This window comes from Harmonia axyridis, chromosome 6 (assembly GCF_914767665.1).
Source record: "Harmonia axyridis chromosome 6, icHarAxyr1.1, whole genome shotgun sequence".
In the NCBI taxonomy this organism is placed as follows: Eukaryota; Metazoa; Arthropoda; class Insecta; order Coleoptera; family Coccinellidae; genus Harmonia; species Harmonia axyridis.
In genome coordinates, this window is record NC_059506.1 from 10,125,533 (window position 1) to 10,145,519 (window position 19,987).

The 19,987-nt window shown below is 34.1% G+C and overlaps 2 protein-coding genes across 2 annotated transcripts in view; both read right to left on the minus strand.

Annotated features, from left to right (window-relative positions):
• The window catches only part of LOC123681922 (leucine-rich repeat and guanylate kinase domain-containing protein-like), a 214,417-nt gene that overhangs the window by 160,950 nt on the left and 33,480 nt on the right, over positions 1–19,987 (minus strand). Inside the window, exon 6 of the mRNA XM_045620287.1 lies at positions 1,946–2,318. Within this exon, the coding sequence (XP_045476243.1) occupies positions 1,946–2,318 (373 nt within the window). The remainder of the gene's footprint in view (positions 1–1,945; positions 2,319–19,987) is intronic.
• Positions 11,317–14,536, minus strand: LOC123681923. Its single transcript, XM_045620290.1, has 2 exons — positions 11,578–14,536; positions 11,317–11,444 (listed from the first exon to the last, which is right to left on the minus strand). Exon 1 carries the CDS (start codon positions 14,343–14,345, stop codon positions 11,853–11,855), a length of 2,493 nt encoding a protein of 830 aa, XP_045476246.1. The 5' UTR covers positions 14,346–14,536; the 3' UTR covers positions 11,317–11,444; positions 11,578–11,852.

Sequence of the window (19,987 nt, forward strand, 5' to 3'; positions counted from 1 at the left end):
GAGCATAGTTTCAGCATTTTGCGCAGAATTGAATTTTAGTTTAGAATAAAATATGCCTACTCTGTTGTATAGAGATCAAGTATTTCGTCTTCAGAATTAATATAGTTTTTATGAGTTGTTTTTTTGCAATTTATGATTTGTTAATTTTGATAATATACTTATTTGTTGTTTTCACAATCTGGAGCAATTCTGTGTTCTTTTGGATCATATTTTAGTAGCAAGTTTTAAACTTTATTGTTTGAGTCATTCAGTGTATATTTCAAGATTTATTATTCATTTATTATTTTCATAAACATAGTTTTATCGAGCGTATATGTATTTATTTTTTATTTCGTTATTACTCGTTGATTCTTCTTTATTCATTAGAAATTATAATAATTATTTCATTCCGTTCTCCATATTTTTTATATTTTATTTTTTTGTGAATTGTTTCATTGAATGTGACTCGTTTTGAAAAGAGTTATCGTATTATTTTACATCACCCTATGTTGTTGATGTTTTAAAAAATATTGAAGTGGAAAACTTCATAATTTTCATTTTGCACAGTCCTCCCCCCACTTATGAATATAAATACATAAATAGAAAGAAACGGAATACTAATATCGTATACGACAATGATGGACGCGTTATCGTTTTTCAATAATTTCCATTTTGCCCCCCTGAGAAAAATTTCTGCGGGCGCCCATGGATGAGGATGCTGAAATGAATAAGATTTAATTGGTTTTATTTAAAAAAGTGATAAATTCCGGGAAATCAAGAAATCTTAAATTGAAGAATAACCGCCAACCTTTCGACCATGTGTTATATGACATTTTTTGTTGCAAATCACTCGCATAATCTCCCCTTGAAGTTAGGCCTTTTCAAAAGTGTACACCCTGTATAGCAACATGTCATTATTTTTTCATGTATATTCACCCCCTGAAATTTGTCGAATTATTCACTTACACCTCGCATATATAGGGTGTTTTTTTTCGAAGTATATAACTTTAAGTTGGCATTACTGTTAAAGATGGCGACCGATTCACAGCTGTCAAGAGTAATTTATTCTCAGTTTGGTTTGGCAATTTATCGTGAATAGAAGCACGCCTGAACAACGCTTGCAAATAGTGCATTTTTATTTCGAAAATAATGGTTCTGTGCGGAATACGTATCGCGCACAACGTCCATTAACGATGAAGCGCACTTCTGGTTGAATGGCTACGTCAATAAACAAAACCGCCGCATTTGGAGTGAAGCTAATCCTCAAGTGTATTTCGAAGCACCGTTACATCTAGATGGCCATAATGTTACAGTCAATGGTGATCGGTATAGAGCCATGATTACTAACTTCTTCATTCCTGAATTGAACAACCATGATGTCCAGGAGCTGTGGTTCCAACAAGAAGGCGCAACATGTCACACAGCTCGTGTCACAATCGATTTATTGAAAGACACGTTTGGTGACCGCCTAATTTCACGTTTTGGTCCTGTAAATTGGCCTCCAAGATCTTATGATTCAACATCGCTAGATTACTTTTTGTGGGGCTATGTAAAATATTTGTTCTTTGCGGATAAGCCACAAACCCTTGACCATTTGGAACACAACATTCGCCGTGTTATTGCCGATATACGGCCACAAATGTTGGAAAAAGTCATCGAAAATTGGACGTCCAAATTGGACTACATCCGAACCAGCCGTGGCGGTCATATACCAGAAATCATATTTGAAATGTAATGCCACAAGATTATCTTGCAGATAAATAAAATTCATGTCAATCGAATAATCCATCGTTGTTTTATTGCAATTTGAAGTTCTATAGCTTTAAAAAAAAACACCCTTTAGATCAATCGTTGATTTTTGATTTTTCAACTTGATTCGCTATTTACACTCTGTCCTAAATTCATATCAATCATACAAAAAAATAATGTTTAGAACTATTATTTGAAGTACAAACGTAATACTTACTGAGGAAATATTTCACAGCAAAGATCGACCAATAGACCCTTCAAGCAGGATGGTGGCCCTACAAGAACGATCATTGGCTTCGGAGGATCGGTGTATGGAATCACTGATTTCGTTATGTTGGGAAAATTGTAACTATTCAACAGAACGTGCTGAGTGCCAGGTTTGACGTACTCGTAAATGGCCATGTTGAATTTTTTCCTACTCAACACCTTCATCTCGGCTGTTATTTCCTCGCCGTCCAGAATGAATAAACCCTTGCAGAAGTTGACGGTTGTATCAAAGTATCGGTTATTATATCTGATCGGGTTTTCTCTCATATCCAGATCGTTGAGCCGATTCAAGTCCTTCAAATATACCAATTCAGCTGCATCTTCTATAGATTCAACCAAAATGAAGGTGAAGATTAGTAGTTATTTATTCTTAATAGTATTCTGTGGCAAGAAATTTAAAGCAGATTTTTATCTAATAGTCATCATGAAACAAGTTGCTAGAAACATGCAGGCCTCACTTATTTCTATATGAACAAAATATATAGTCTCTTAAAATCCCATTTTGAATTGTTGAGTATAAAGTTGAAGGAAACGTCTACAAAACACTTCTGCAGGTAAAACCTTTTATATTAAATCATCTGGTTACATGTTTTGGCATATTCGCCATTATCAATCCAATGATTCTGAAAAAGTTTATACTATTAAATACAATATATCAACTTGAGCGGAAAACTTGATGAAAAGGTGAAAAGAAGTGGAGAACATTAATACTAAAGTTCGGTTAATTGCACACTGAAACTCACGATTTTTGAGGTTCCATAGTCATATGGAATCGATTAAAATATGTAAGTCACAAAGTGAAAAATAAGGATAAAAAATACAACGGTCAAAAAGAGCATAATATGAATAGTCAAATAACATAAAATGACAAACAAAAACATGAACAAAACAAAACAAAACTGTCGTTCATGCTGACGGATTCTTCTTCTTCAATCAAGGTTGACTCAGGTGTTGAATTTCCATACGAAGCAGTGGCGTCCTCAAGGAGCATCAATATAAAATTTTATATGTGTTTTTAAAATTGTTTGTTAACATAGCATTTTATATTAGTGTCCTGTATTCTGTGTTCTTGATATGTTTAAAGATTTCCACCTCTTCTGGAATTTCTTGTTTGTAGCCAAATTCGCAGTGATAAATTAGTTTAGTGTTGTCTTTCATATCAAACTAAACTTATGTTCTTCTTTCCTTAAATGACAACCGAAGATGGATTTATCATTGTTTGGGTTCTTGGCGCTAGCTAGATGTTCCCTTGTCCTCGTCCGAATGGATTTACCACTTCTTCCCACATAGACTACATTGCAGCCTGGTTCGCCGCACTCCAATGTAGACGTCAGGTTTGTCTAGATTATCGATAGGGAACTTATTCTTTATTATAAATTGACTCAAGATGTTATCTGATTTAAAAGTCACTTTGGAGTTTCAATCTGTCTGATTACGTTGGCAATCTTATGTGAAATGCTGCCATAGCAGAGGAGAATGGTTTCCACCCGAATGTCATCGATAAACTGATTGAGGAAAGAAGGATGAAGCAAAACACAGAAAGATCTAATTTGTCGACTTCGGAACCCAGTACAACTCCGAACAATAAATACTGTTGCATTCTTTTCAATGGCAACATTTCACATTAGATTGCCAACATAATTAGACAGATTGAAAACTCCAAAGTGACTTTTAAATCAGATAAAATATTGAGCCAATTTTTAATGAAGAATAAGTTCCCTATTGATAATCTAGACAAACCTGACGTCTACATTGGAGTGCGGCGAACCAGGCTGCAATTCAGTCTATGTGGGAAGAAGTGGTAGAGCGCCAGGAACCCAAGCAATGATGAATCTATTTTCGGTTGTCATTTAAGGGAAGAAGAACATGAGTTTGATATGAAAGACAACACTTAAATAATTCACCACTGCGAATTATGCTACAAACAAAAAATTCTAGAAGAGGTAGAAATCTTTAAACATATCCAGACAAAAGTAAATTTGACAACCTTCCTACCTACAGGTAGGCTATGGCAGGTTGGACCATCCATAGAATTATATCATATTATATTTCTATGGGACCATCTGGTGCTCTGGGAAACAACGTTCCTTCAATTCATATTATTGTTCATTTCATACTCATTCATTCCATACATACTGTGAATACCAGCATTTTATTTTGAATCAGGTACCTAACAAGGATATGTTGGAATAACCTATGTATTTAATGTATGTTCTTTAATTTCAGTATTATACTGCATCAATAATTGTTGGTATCTAATAATAATAACAATATTTTTTTTGCGGGTAGCGGTAAGAAATCCCTAGCGATTTACCTATCAGGAGAGTTGAATCGGCTCCTGTCCACCGCAGATTCCAGGAGCTCCCTGACCCGGGAAGCTGTAACCTGGCGAAAGGTCCCTGTCTAGGGTAACGGATGAAGCCTTGTGGAAAGCAGCTCAAGAATTGTCCCACCGTAGCTCTGCGGATCGTAAAAAGCGATCGAAGGCCGTCTCCCGCACGACACGGAGGAACCCATGAATGGTGGTGAATTTAAGGAATAGAAATATAGAGCCGCTGCCTGAGGTTCGTCAGGGCGTGTCTGGAGCCGGCGCTGGACATGACAGTATGCGGGACGTCGGTGACAGAGTGCTAAGGAGACGGGCGTCTGTCGAACAAAATGCTACGCCTCCACAATCTCAACATTCTAGGAGAAGAATAACACGAGTTTCTCTGACTGCTGAAGATGCTGTGCAGGATCCCCAACCAGCACTCACCCAAACAGGTCTACCAAGAAGACGCATGAAATGGACAAGTTCGATAAATGAAACGATCATGCGCATATACTATGAAGTAACTAATATTGAAGAGGATAAAATAGGCTACCGGCAAAAGCTGTTTGCAGAATTCCACAGAAACTATCCCGAACTTCAAGTTTCTGAACAAAGAGTAGCCGACCAATACCGGGTTATATTGAGAAATGAACTTGTACCCGATGAGAGACTTAACACCATAAAAAATGAAGTCCAACTGAGGCGACAGAATAGAAACCTCACTTACAACGAAGTGACAATTGAATTAAACTACAATTGTGCTAAAAACCAACACAACACCAATGCACAAATTAATACTGAGGAACAAAACAGGGGAGATTTGGCACTAGTAACAGATGAGCAATGGCGGAATATACAAACTGCAACTATGGAAAACCGAGAAGAAAGACGAAGAGATCTATTAGAGCAATTATCTGTTATAATGAATAGATATTTCATAGAATTCGAGGGTACTGATCCTCTTAAACGACCAATTCTTCCTAGACTGAAGACATCGAAAAAACTCTCACATATTGTGCACATAATGAATAAAGAGATAATTCCACCGTTTTTTTCGAATGACCAAAACCTAGAGTCATTGCATCTTATTACCTACTGTGCAGCCTCTACAATATCAGCAGTGGTCGGCGTGAAGCCAAAACCTAGAAGTGAGCAACTAGCACAGAAAAAACAGCATAACAATCCACATTGGCAAAATAGGCTAGAAGCAAACGTACATAGCCTCCGACAAGATATAGGAAGGTTAACACAATTTAAAAAAGGTTCTCCGTCGAGAAAACTACAAAAAATAGTGGATGCAATTATGGATCGCCATAGCCGACATGCAAATTACGACGCCAACAAAGAAAGTGCTCAAGAAACTCTAGATACACTCAAACAAAAATTAAGTGTATACTCTGAACGACTGAGAAGATACAATGAGAGCTATAAACGAAAACATGACAATATGATTTTTGAAAACTCCGAAAATAAATTTTATAGAATGCTTAATGAACAAACGTCAACAAAATTAGGGAGTCCTCCAAGCGCCGAAGATATTGAGAGTTTTTGGACCGATCAACTGTCAACACCAACTCCTTTTAACTCCAAAGCGCGTTGGATAAGAACAGAGGAGAAATCATGTGAGACCATAGAAAGTGTGCCACATAGTGTAATAAGGTCTGAAGAACTACAGGAAATATTGAAGAACACTCACAATTGGAAATCTCCAGGCCCAGATGGAATTCACAACTTCTTGTTGAAGAAGTTTAGGTGTCTGCACGGCAGGCTAGTCGAATACATAAATAACATAATACATAATCCAATAGAAATGCCAACATTTTTCATAACAGATATTACTTACCTGATACCGAAGGATTTTCAAAATACTATGGATCCATCAAAATACAGACCTATAACATGCCTACCAACAATATACAAAATCATCACATCATGTTTAGCATCTCGTATCTACAAACATTGCGAGAAAATAAAATAATTACAACACAGCAGAAAGGATGTTCCAAGAATGCTCAAGGATCGAAGGAACAGCTGATAATAGATTCCATCATATGCAACCAAGCCTTCAAGAAACATAGAAACCTTTTCCTGACATATTTTGATTATAAGAAGGCTTTCGACTCACTTCCACATGGCTGGCTGAAGAAAATTTTGGAGATATACAAGATCGATCCAATTATAACCAATTTTCTAAAGCTTGCAATGGACAATTGGAAAACGAATATCGAGCTTTCCACGGCAAACATAAAAACCAAACTGATTCCAATTAAGAAGGTAATTTTCCAAGGAGACTCCTTGAGCCCTTTATGGTTCTGCTTGGCGCTGTACCCACTCTCTAAACAGCTAAACGCTACTGAAAAGGGTTTCAACATTCAAGGAAATAATAATACTACCACCCTCAATCATTTGCTGTACATGGATGATTTGAAACTGATAACAGGCAATAAGAACCACCTAGAAATTATGGTCAAACTAGTGGAACATTTTTCGAAAGATGTAGGTATGGAATTCGGATTGGACAAATGTCGTGCTCTCAGCGTAGTGAGAGGAAGAATACAAGATGAACCGATCACTCTCGCAAATGGACAGCAAATAGAAGCAATGAAGTCGAATGATCTTTATGAATATCTTGGAATGAAACAGAATCGACGAATCAACCACCAAAGAATGAAGCAATACTTAACGACTGAATTCATTAGGAGAACCAAAAAAATCTTGAAAACAAACCTCAACAGCAGGAACATGACGAGAGCCATCAACACATATGCATGTTCAATTCTAACATAATCATTCGGTATAGTTCTATGGAGCAAAACAGACATCGAAAACTTGCAACGTAAAATGAGAACGTTGATGACAAAAGCAAACAAGCACCATCCGAAAAGCAGCATTGAGAGGACTACACTGCCGAGAAGTAAAGGAGGCAGGGGTCTTACGGACATCATGGAACTTGCTAGTGGGCAGATAGAAAGCCTACGGGAATACTTCAGAGATCAAGCAAGTACATCAGAGTTCTACAAAATACTGTGTGAAGCAGACGAATCAACACCGTTACAACTTCACAAGGAGCAATTTTCATATAACCACCAGACAAACCAAGAAAAACTGGAAAGATGGAGAGAGAATTCCCTGCATGGAAGACATTTCAACGAGGTGAACCAGGATCATGTCGACATTGAAGCGTCGAACTATTGACTCACATCAGGTGCAATGTACCCAGAAACAGAAGGTTTTCTTTTAGCCATCCAAGATCAAGTGATCTCAACTAGAAATTACTGCAGGCGTATCATAAAGGATCGAACTATTACTGACGATCGATGCCGATATGGGTGTCCAACAAATGAGACAATCCAACATATCACGGGTGGATGTCAAATGTTTGCAGGAAATGAATATAAAGAGAGACACGATGCAGTAGGAAAGATACCACACCAAGAATTGGCAACTATATTAAAACTTTTTCATTCTGAAAAAATGCTATATTACAAGTACCAGCCGGAGACCATCCTGGAAAACGAACGCTATAAGCTGTACTGGGATCGTACAGTTTTGACTGATAAAACAGTCCCTCACAATATTACTAGTCGATAAACATCAAAAGACAGCATTACTCGTTGACGTAGCAATACCAAATAACAACATCCTGCGTCAAAAGGAGGTCGAAAAAATTTCAAAATATAGGGACCTGGAATTTCAGATAAAACGTCAGTGGGGAATGACAGCAACGAAAACTATTCCAATTATCATCCCAACAACTGGAATAGTGCCCAAAAATCTCAAGAGGAATATCAAGCAACTGGGACTCAGTGAGTATATATGTAATATAATGCAAAAAGCTGTTCTTTTAGGTACTGCAAGGACGGTGAGAAAATTCCTAGGAAGCGAAGGACAGGTCCAAGGATCACGTGTAAGAGGACCAGAAGTTCGACGAGAACCAGGGGGACCACAAGGACCGAACACGACCGAGCTCTATCCTTCTGATATTTTAAATATCTGGGATTGAGTGAATGTTCCTCTTAGCGAGTAGTGAGAAGCCGACGGCGAGGAGAAATCCTACGCGTATAGGCAAAAGTCGATAATTTATTTGTACACAACATAATATAACATAACTGTCAATAAATGAAATGCACAAAAAGATTATGCCATCAAGAATCTCATGGTTTGTCATAAAGTATTAATTGAATATTTGAAATACATCGAATAAAATATTATATATGTAAAAATATATACTGTTACAGATTAAAACATGTTAAATTTGAATGATATAGGGGACAAAAACTTTAGAAAAACAAACTAAAATATTGCACAAGTCATCAAATAAAAAACAGGGTCAACTTTCTAAAAAATCACTCAACTTGTAAATAGTTCTCCTCAGAAGCAAATTCTTCACCTTCTTGCTGAAAGCTGTCAGACGTAGTTGTTCAAATTCATCTGGAAGTTTGTTATAAAGCTTCAGACAAGTGTGGCTTGGGCCTTGTTGAGTTTTATTTATTCTAGCTGAAGAAAGTGCGAAGTGACTTTTTTCACATGTATTATAGTTATGAAAGGTGGAGTTTTTAGGGAATTTATCCTGATATTGATGCACGTACTTGACACATGTAAAAATGAATAGCGCTGGTATTGGTAATATTCTTTCATTTTTAAAGACCTCTCTGCAGATATCTGTACTTTTCATCTGGAGTATGGCCCGTATAGCTTTTTTTTGCTGTATAAGAACTTTCATTGCTTTCATTCTTTCAAAATCCTTTAACGGCTGTAACAATGCTACGCTCAGCAAACTGATAAAATATTATGTGCGACCTATTCTGGAATATGCAGGACCAGCGTGGTGGCCTTCATCTCGAGCAGACGCAGCTCTTCTGGAGTCGGTTCAACGGTGGGTAACTCGATTTCCTTATGGACCCATTAGACCCTCTTATGAGGAAAGACTGCAACTCTTCAGTTTGCCAAACTTTGAAGACAGGAGAACAAGAGGCGATATCATTTTTACCTTCAAAGCCCTTCGCAATCATTTTGGCGACGATATCCGTCGCTTGTTTTCCAGAAACTACAATCACCTCAGGGGCCATTCACTTAAGCTTAGGAGAGAACAGTTCCGCACGCCTCAGAGACAGCAGTTCCTCACAAATAGGGTGTTCCACTTATGGAACAGTCTACCGAGTGATCTTGTAGATGCAACCTCCACCAACGCCTTCAAGAATGGATATGACCGATGGATTACCCAACCTCGAGAATAATACGTCCTAATTTTTTTGTCATTGTAAACCATAATTTTTGTTTTGAGTTATATTTAGTTTCCGAATGTTATTTTTTTTTTTAAGTTTGAGTTTATAGGTATTTGTACCTCTACTCTTATTGTAACAATAATAATAATAATAATAATAACTTTCTCAGCTTCGGCACTCTGGCCCCACAGGCATGGCCGTCGTTAGGGGGTAGGCAGGGTAGGCGATCGCCTAGGGCGGCATTTCAAGCTTGATCAACAAAAATTACATGTGTAGAAAGTAAGAAATGAGATTTAAATCGAACTCGAAAATATACGGACCAATTTAATCAACAATAGAAACCATCAACGGTACCGTATTATACACAACACTCATAAATATCCAGATGTCGTGTAAACCCCCTCACAGTACTGTATACGAGTTATTGATGCTGAAAAACACATGTTGCTTGTCGGCATTTCCCTTGCTAAACTGCTCAATTTTATTGCTTTATCAGGGTAGCCGGTGGATGATATTTTTCTTTACAATTCTCCATACTGAATGCTGATTCCCCAGATCAATACAAAATATACGAGAAACGTTTCCATTTCATCATTTCCATCTCATGCTTCCCAAGACATAAATATATGAGAAGTTTATTTTATTTTATTCCACGTTGAACTATACAGGGTGTTTCCTAAACATGCGGCAAAAATTCAGGGGGTTGTTCCTTGGACTATTTTAAGCATGTTTTGTCCTTGGATGATTTTTGAAAAACCTCTTTGTTTCGAAGATACAGGGCGAACAACATTTTTCATATTTTTAAAATTAATAATAGTTTAAATAAAAATGCGTACCGCACTGTGTTTACTAAGTAGGTACAATTTATTTTTAAATTTGTTTAACAACATTCCAATCACTAAAAACGGCCAGTTTTTTGACTAAAAATTGATAAGTGCAGATGGTAAAGGAATACAGATTAAACACGGTTTTCATTTGAATTCGTTTTGTGATGTATTATTATTATTATTTGTTTTTGAAAGGGTTCGGCAGTCAATGAGGAGAAGATTGGATGCTTGTATGCTGGCTAGAGGTGGTCATTTTCAACAGTTTTTGTAGGTTGAGTTGAATTTTCATGTAATTTTTCATAATAAAATGTTATTATCTGAAATTTTGTTTCCCCTATATCTTCGAAACAAATAGGTTTTTCAAAAATCATCAAAAGACAAAATATTCTTAGAATAGTCCAAGGAACAACCCCCTGAATTTTTGCCGCATGTTTAGGAAACACCCTGTATATTAAACAATATTTTTTGATCGTGAAAAGTAAGTGTTATATTTTGAATTTTTCGATTTGCCTATGGATTTAAGGATTTCAAAGTAGATTACTGAGGGTATGTTCTATAACTTTTTATCTTCATAATTTCATTACAGGTTAACATTCATAGACAGGTTCTATGAATGTTAACCTGTGAAATTGACATATGCATTACGGCAACGTTTCTGAGATTTCTACATTTATTGTGATTTTTATTGAATTTTATGAGTAGAAGACCTTTTATAGCTGCACTTATCATCTTAAATAATTCTGTCCTGTCAGATCATCCTGAAGAAGAACCGCATATTGGTTCGAAATATAGATGAATAGACGATAGACTGTTGATCTTTTCTAAATTGCCTAGATACCCAACCACACCTCCCTATATATATATATATATATATATATATATATATATATATATATATATATATATATTCGGTTCAATGTTCAATGACAATATATATATATATATATATATATATAACTTAGATGCAGTAATGGTCGTGATTTATACAGAATGATTTCTAAGGGAATCGACCAAGTTTTACACCAAAAAAATACTCTGTTTTCTTTGCCGAGCTTTCGGATTTTATTCAATCCATCCTCAGGGCTTCTACAAGATATCAACAAAAATTATCAGTTACAATAAAAAGAAAAAATAAACATAAAACTGTCACAATGGTACATACAGTCATCGATAAAACTTGATTAAAATGAAAAACAAAAACAATTGAAAACATACTCACTGAAATCGAGGTTAAGGTGTCAACAAATATAAACTAATCATTAAGTAATTCATAAATCTAACAAAAATAAAAATATTTCAGGAATCTCAAAGTGACAACTGGGTATCTTATGTCGATAAAGGTCAATATTTTAATGTGGAATATAGAATGAAATAAGATGGTGGTATTTGCACATGCGTTTAAATCATTCAATTTAGACAGAAGATAAAAATCAATGAGACAAGGCATCAAACAATGGGTGCAAGAGAGATGGTGGGTTTTGTTCACAAATTTTATTATTCATCAATAGGTCCATCATAGAAATTTTTCTCTCGGTTTGGGTATGTTAACAAATATGTGTAGATATTACTAAGATTTTGCGTGTCAGATTTACTGTTAATTGCTTCTTCTTCCTCATTGATATGGATCATCTCTAATATAATTCTCTTATTGTAATTCCGTTCTTTATCAATTATCTCTACATTGTCAAAAAGAAATTTATGATTTTGTTCTAATGAGTGCTTTGTTAGGGCACACCTTTTGTTCTTTTTATTTATGTCGCTCTTGTGAAGTGATATTCGATTTTTCAACAATTGAGATGTCTGACCTACATAACCACGCGAACAATCTTCACACTGTATTCTATAAATTACATTTGAATGCAACATAGTTGGAATGGTATCTTTCAGCCTACTATACAATCTCTTAACAGTTTTGTAATTATATACTGCTATTTTCACATCTTCTCTACTCAAACATTTTTTTATTTTACAAGTTAAACCTTTAATATTAACAATACTACCAAACTTAATTTCAACTCCATCTGTGTCCGTAGATCTAAGTACCTGGGGAGGGCGGTCGTTGTCGTCTATATGGTTGACATTCGCTGACGAATAGAGTAGCTTGGAAATCATTTTTCTTGGGTACCCATTTTCAACAAAAATATTAAAAAGTTTGTCAATGGAGCGTTTCAAAAATCTGGGATGGCATATTTTGTTCACCCTATTTTTCATTTCTTTAATACAATTTATTTTTATTTGTACAGGGTGGTCAGATTTGAAATGTATTAATTTATCTGAAGCAGTTTGCTTTCTATGCCAGTCAAGATGTACAGTATTATCAATTCTGTAGAGTCTCGTATCTAAAAAACTAACAGAATTATTTTCGTCCTCAAACTCTATTGTAAACTGTATATGCGGATTGTAACTATTGAACTGTTCCAATATAATTTCAACGTCTTGTTTGTGTAAGGCTACAATAAGATCATCAACAAATTTTTTGATGAAGGCGGTTTTGTGTCTCAACTTTGGAACACACATATCGAATGTATGATCCATGACATACTGAGCCAATATTGGGCTGATTTTCGAGCCCATGGCGCATCCAAATATTTGAATATAAAACTGATTGTCAAATGAGAAATAATTGTTCCGAAGTATGAACCTGATAATTTCAAAAAATAGATCTTTAGGAATGTCACAGTTTCTAGAAATACTACCCCATCTCTGATTAAGGACATCTACTACAACTTCCTCACATAGGTTGCCAAACAGGTTGACAACATCTAAAGAAATGAGGACATAATCCTCCTCTAACCTGAAATTATTGACAAATGTAGCAAATTCGAATGTATCTTTTATAAAGTACTCATTTTCTCTATCATAAGTTTGGGTTAACACTTCTGTCATAAACATAGATATATTACTGGTTGGACTGTTTATACTTGACACTATAGGACGTAAAGGACAATCACGTTTGTGCAATTTGGGATTGCCATAGATTTTAGGACAAACTGAATTATAGGATTTCAGAGCTTTTGCCCTTTCTGCACTCAGAATATTTAGGTCTTGTAACTTTTTGATATAATTATTACTTTTAGTTTGCAATGTTAAAGTTGGATCTTTTTGGAGTGTTCGAAAACTCTCTGAATTTACTATTTCATACATTTTTTGTTTGTAAGTTTCGCGTTCTATTATCACAGTTACGGAACCCTTATCGCTGTTGAGGACTAACAAATTTTCATTGTTTTTTAAAAAAGATCTTGTCTCGTTATAAATTCTATCAGTATATGTTTTTGCACCCTTATTATTATGAATGTGATTCGTTATAATACTGGCTATTTTAGATCTCAAAAGATCGCGGTTAGTATTCTGGGTTTTTTGAAGGATGTCTTCAACATCAGCAATCAACTTATTCACAGGAATGTCCTTAGTTGAAATTTGTAGGCTGAATTTTGAACCCAATGAGAGAAGTGTTTTAACATTATTTGGTATATCAACTCTAGAGAGATTTTTAAACCACTTTTCATGTGTTACTAATCTATTCAAATTTGTGTTATGTAATCTCTCAACTTTGGCTAAATTTGACTGCCTAATTTTGTGAAATTTTTTGTTGAAACCTACTTTTTGTCTACGTTTGAATTCATCTAGTATTATTCTTGGAAGTTCACTTGTTAATTGATTCATTATGTGTCTGTTAGATTTTTCCAAAAATTGAATCTTATAATTAATATAATCTATTTCTAATCTTATGATTTTTAGTCTAATATTTTTGTTCAATTCATCCAACTTTCTATTAAATTTACGACTACTGCTAATCTCAAATAAACCCATAATACTATTGATGTTTGAGCTGATATGTTTAGGTACAATACCTTGTCTCTTACATTCTAATAAAAATATACGTCTATTATAAGCCGACGCCAACTTGCCCCTCTGTGAACTCCATTTTTTAAGGTGTTGTGCTACTTCCTCTGAATATCCTGTAGATATGTCCTGATAAAATCCCATATTGATTACAACTTAGATGCAGTAATGGTCGTGATTCATACAGAATGATTTCTAAGGGAATCGACCAAGTTTTACACCAAAAAAATACTCTGTTTTCTTTGCCGAGCTTTCGGATTTTATTCAATTCATCCTCAGGGCTTCTACAAGATATCAACAAAAATTATCAGTTACAATAAAAAGAAAAAATAAACATAAAACTGTCACAATGGTACATACAGTCATCGATAAAACTTGATTAAAATGAAAAACAAAAACAATTGAAAACATACTCACTGAAATCGAGGTTAAGGTGTCAACAAATATAAACTAATCATTAAGTAATTCATAAATCTAACAAAAATAAAAATATTTCAGGAATCTCATCTGTACATCTTGACTGGCATAGAAAGCAAACTGCTTCAGATAAATTAATACATTTCAAATCTGACCACCCTGTACAAATAAAAATAAATTGTATTAAAGAAATGAAAAATAGGGTGAACAAAATATGCCATCCCAGATTTTTGAAACGCTCCATTGACAAACTTTTTAATATTTTTGTTGAAAATGGGTACCCAAGAAAAATGATTTCCAAGCTACTCTATTCGTCAGCGAATGTCAACCATATAGACGACAACGACCGCCCTCCCCAGGTACTTAGATCTACGGACACAGATGGAGTTGAAATTAAGTTTGGTAGTATTGTTAATATTAAAGGTTTAACTTGTAAAATAAAAAAATGTTTGAGTAGAGAAGATGTGAAAATAGCAGTATATAATTACAAAACTGTTAAGAGATTGTATAGTAGGCTGAAAGATACCATTCCAACTATGTTGCATTCAAATGTAATTTATAGAATACAGTGTGAAGATTGTTCGCGTGGTTATGTAGGTCAGACATCTCAATTGTTGAAAAATCGAATATCACTTCACAAGAGCGACATAAATAAAAAGAACAAAAGGTGTGCCCTAACAAAGCACTCATTAGAACAAAATCATAAATTTCTTTTTGACAATGTAGAGATAATTGATAAAGAACGGAATTACAATAAGAGAATTATATTAGAGATGATCCATATCAATGAGGAAGAAGAAGCAATTAACAGTAAATCTGACACGCAAAATCTTAGTAATATCTACACATATTTGTTAACATACCCAAACCGAGAGAAAAATTTCTATGATGGACCTATTGATGAATAATAAAATTTGTGAACAAAACCCACCATCTCTCTTGCACCCATTGTTTGATGCCTTGTCTCATTGATTTTTATCTTCTGTCTAAATTGAATGATTTAAACGCATGTGCAAATACCACCATCTTATTTCATTCTATATTCCACATTAAAATATTGACCTTTATCGACATAAGATACCCAGTTGTCACTTTGAGATTCCTGAAATATTTTTATTTTTGTTAGATTTATGAATTACTTAATGATTAGTTTATATTTGTTGACACCTTAACCTCGATTTCAGTGAGTATGTTTTCAATTGTTTTTGTTTTTCATTTTAATCAAGTTTTATCGATGACTGTATGTACCATTGTGACAGTTTTATGTTTATTTTTTCTTTTTATTGTAACTGATAATTTTTGTTGATATCTTGTAGAAGCCCTGAGGATGGATTGAATAAAATCCGAAAGCTCGGCAAAGAAAACAGAGTATTTTTTTGGTGTAAAACTTGGTCGATTCCCTTAGAAATCATTCTGTATATATATATATATATATATATATATATATATATATGTCTGGTGTAGGAATACGAGATCCGTATACAACCAAGTTATCAACGCTACGAGATCATGAGATCCGATGGCCGGATCTCGTAACGTATTTCGTTCATTTTTGGTATCCTAAGGTAGTATATATCATTCTGGCGAAGTTTGAGATGGAGCTCATAGCGGTCACTAATTACATGCAAATTGTACAAATGAAGTTCGAGAGAATTGGCGCTGTCATCGAAAATGTATATCGTGGTAGAGGTGTCATACGAACTTTGAGAGATCCGTAAAATGCAACACTGTGTGGATCTCGGAAAGTCGAAATTTTTTATCACTTTGAAGAATTAAATACATACCTATTATGCATGTCGGGTTGATTCACGTACGTGAATGTTTCCGAGAAGGGTTTGAAGAGACACAGGTATATTTCGCTCCTTGGGATTCGAATTCTCGACGACGCTTGATAGTCTTACTAGCGCAGTTTGAGCTGTTTTTCCGATAAGTGTATTTGAAATGAGTTTCTACTAGAAGGTTTTCATTGGGAATTTCTAACTTCTGAATGTACATGTTCAAATACATAATAAAAGTGAAATTTACCGAAATTAATAAAGAGAAGTTTATATCTAGAAACCGAAAACTAACACTTTTTGAAAGATATGTATTGAAGTGCTTCATCTTTATAAGAAGAAATATCACTTTTTTTCAGAATCAATAATACAAATGAAATCCTTCAAGACGTACCATTCTTTTCCATAAAAAAGAAAAATATTGAGTGTTCATACATCTGCATAAAATTCTGGTAGACTTTGCGCAAAAAAAAATTATTGGTAGAGCTCAAATTGAGGAGATTAAATGTTGAATTGATTTTATGAAATAAAACACACTCGATTCGCCGAAAGTTTACGACTCTTTGAAAACCTGTAGGTGTGAGTCAATAGATGTTTGTCTTGGATTTTGTTATTGTTAATTTATAATTGTAAGAATGGATATCATCATTACGGATGGCATGCCAATTTGTTTGAGACCAAAAATGAAATCGGTGATTTTTTTTTGAGGAAAAGTTGTGTACATTTTCTCAAGAAATATTTTCCATGAAAATTGAAATGTTACATTAGCCTACTGAAGCGGATTATGTTTTCAACAACGAACGGAAGTACCTACTGAAAATAAATGTAGGGAGAACGTAAAATATCATAACTTGGACAGATACTAAACGATTTCGAATAACACAAGGCAGATTGTAGATATCGTTAAAAAACTTCAATATAATTTCTCATATATAACCAATATTCGTGTATGTTTTTTTGGGAAAAATTTGGGATTGTTGAATTCAATTTCCATTGCTTTGTTGTAATTTTCAATAAGTAAATTGTAAGGGAAGAAGATTCCTTCTCACTTGGAGTTCCCCAAGAACCTTCTCTTCTTTTTTAAAAATAGATTTTTCTCTAGAAGACGAATGACAATTAAAATGAATTTAATGCAAATATAGGTGCTAAATCTTTTCACTTCCGATATACAGGGTGTTGAAGATGAAAATATTTCTAACAAGTTACTACAAATTTGAGCCCAATAATTGTATCGAAAACATTAGTTTTTATTAGAACATCTTCATCGAATTGCTTGAATTCCAATTTCAAAAGAATCAAATCTTAAAATTCTGTTATCCGTTTATCACCAAGTTTATGTATCAAGATTATTTTTCAAAAACAATCAAATAATGTTGTGACCACATTTGTCTTTAACAATTTTTTAAACAACGAATAAAAAATTTGTACTAGGACTACTAATTCGTACTTATTGAACGCGGCGCTAAAATAGTTAGCGGCGGGCATGTTTAACTGAGTACCCGCCTTATACAAAGGTATAGTTTTTCTATTATTTCGTTTTTTTCCATCTCATATGTTATTTCTAGAATATTTCCTTTAAATCACGTAGTGGTTGGAGGACATCAAAGATTACATACGAGAAATTAACAGAAAATAAAATTCATTCGTCATCAAGGAAATTTGATGGTGGTAGATGAAAGTAGGCTTAATACATATATGACAAGAATGTCTTGGAACTCTATGCTGTGTATCAAAATGTCTTGGAACTCTATACACTTCGGAAATTCTCGTTGTATGAAGAGAATGTCTTGTAATTATATCATTCGCAACGGGATTGTCCTTACCTATAAATATAGTTATATGAAAAAATTATTAAGGAACTAATAACTTTAAGTTCTATCATATATCTACGAGGTGTCCGAAATTTGATCCTCACTGAAAGCATCTCGAAAACTATAAGACAGAGAAAAATATTCAAGAATCATAGATATCTCGATTCTCGAGTTACAGGGCGTTTCTGAAAAATAATTGTTTTGAATATTTCGGTATATCTTGGTTTCTGTTCCAGATGTTCAAAAAATTCTGAAACGTATTTTTATTATTTATTATATGATACTCATAACAAATCATAGAAATTAATTATCGTTTTGTACATAGTAGAGTACATAGAAAAAGTTGGTGTTTCCTAAAAATTTCCATTCAAAAACGCAGTTCTTTAGCCTCAGATTTGTCGAAAATTATTCCGTTATCGTTTTTCCAAAAATGTCAACTGTTTGGAAGAAATTGAAATTTTCGTCTGAATTTTTTCATGGGACACCCTATATATGTCATTCATTTGGAGATGTAATTCATTTCGTGTTCATCGTAAAATTGTGATCCAGTCATATAGGGTGTCCTATTTTAAAAATACCAACACTCCTTCATTTATTTAACAATATTTCATTTTTAATTAAATGGGAAAACCCTATATATTACATAATAACAATAACACGATGGGTATAAAGTAAATTGAATCTCGAAATAAATGAAAAATATATACAGGGTGAGTCAAAAATGCTCGATCGGTCGATAATTCCGGTAAATTTTGGAACAAATCAAAGAAATCATCGAAATATTTAAAACATATTCAGGCAAAATGAAATGGAGACCATGTGAACAAACAGAAATATAGTTCATGAAATTTTAGCCTAGTGAGTAGTATTCAAATTTTATCTGGACAATTTGTGCCTAAAATGAAATATTTTCAAAATGCTTCGCATTTCATGTTTTGTACTGGGACTGGCAGTATGCTTTTCCCGCATACAATTTCAAGGTATAAGATTACTTAACTCTATATCACACCAAATAATAATATCAATTGAAGATAAGCCAAATCAAAGAAATCAGCAAAATAGACCACTTGAACTAACAGAAACAAACACAATTATCTTAGGGAGTTCGCAATGACTTCATATTTTCAGCTGAAAAAGTGTCATCGAAATTATTTATCGCTTATGTGAACTGCTCAGATGTCTTAAATCTTTTTTCAATTCAAACTGCAATTATTAAAAAAGTTTGCAGACATCTGAGCAGATCATATGAGCGATAAGTATTGATGACACTTTTTCAGCTGAAAATATGCAGTCATTTGAAACTTCCTAAGAGAATTCTGACTATATTTCTGTTTGTTCAAGTGGTCTCCAATTCATTTTGTCCGAATATCAGTACAGAACACGAAATGCGAAGCATTTTGAAATTAAATCATTTTAGGCACAAATTGTCCAGATAAAATTCGAATACTACTCACTGGGCTATTCGACAGGCAAAAATTTCATAACCTATATTTCTGTTTGTTCACATAGTCTCCATTTCATTTTCTCTGAATGAATGTTTTAAATATTTTGATGATTTCTTTGATTTGAGTTGTCGACCGATCGAGCACTTTCGACTCACCCTGTAAAAATTTTTCATTTATTTCGAGTTTCAATTTATTTTGTATCCATCATATAATTGTTATTATGTAATATATAGGGTTCTCATTCAATTAGAAATGAAATATTGTTAAATAAATCAAGGTTTGTTGGTATTTTTAAAATTGGACACCCTATTGACTGGATTACAATTCTACGATGAACA

Bases quoted from the DNA above. Each gene is read 5' to 3' on its own strand.
- LOC123681923 (XM_045620290.1), bottom strand. From the start codon at position 14,345: ATGGGATTTTATCAGGACATATCTACAGGATATTCAGAGGAAGTAGCA.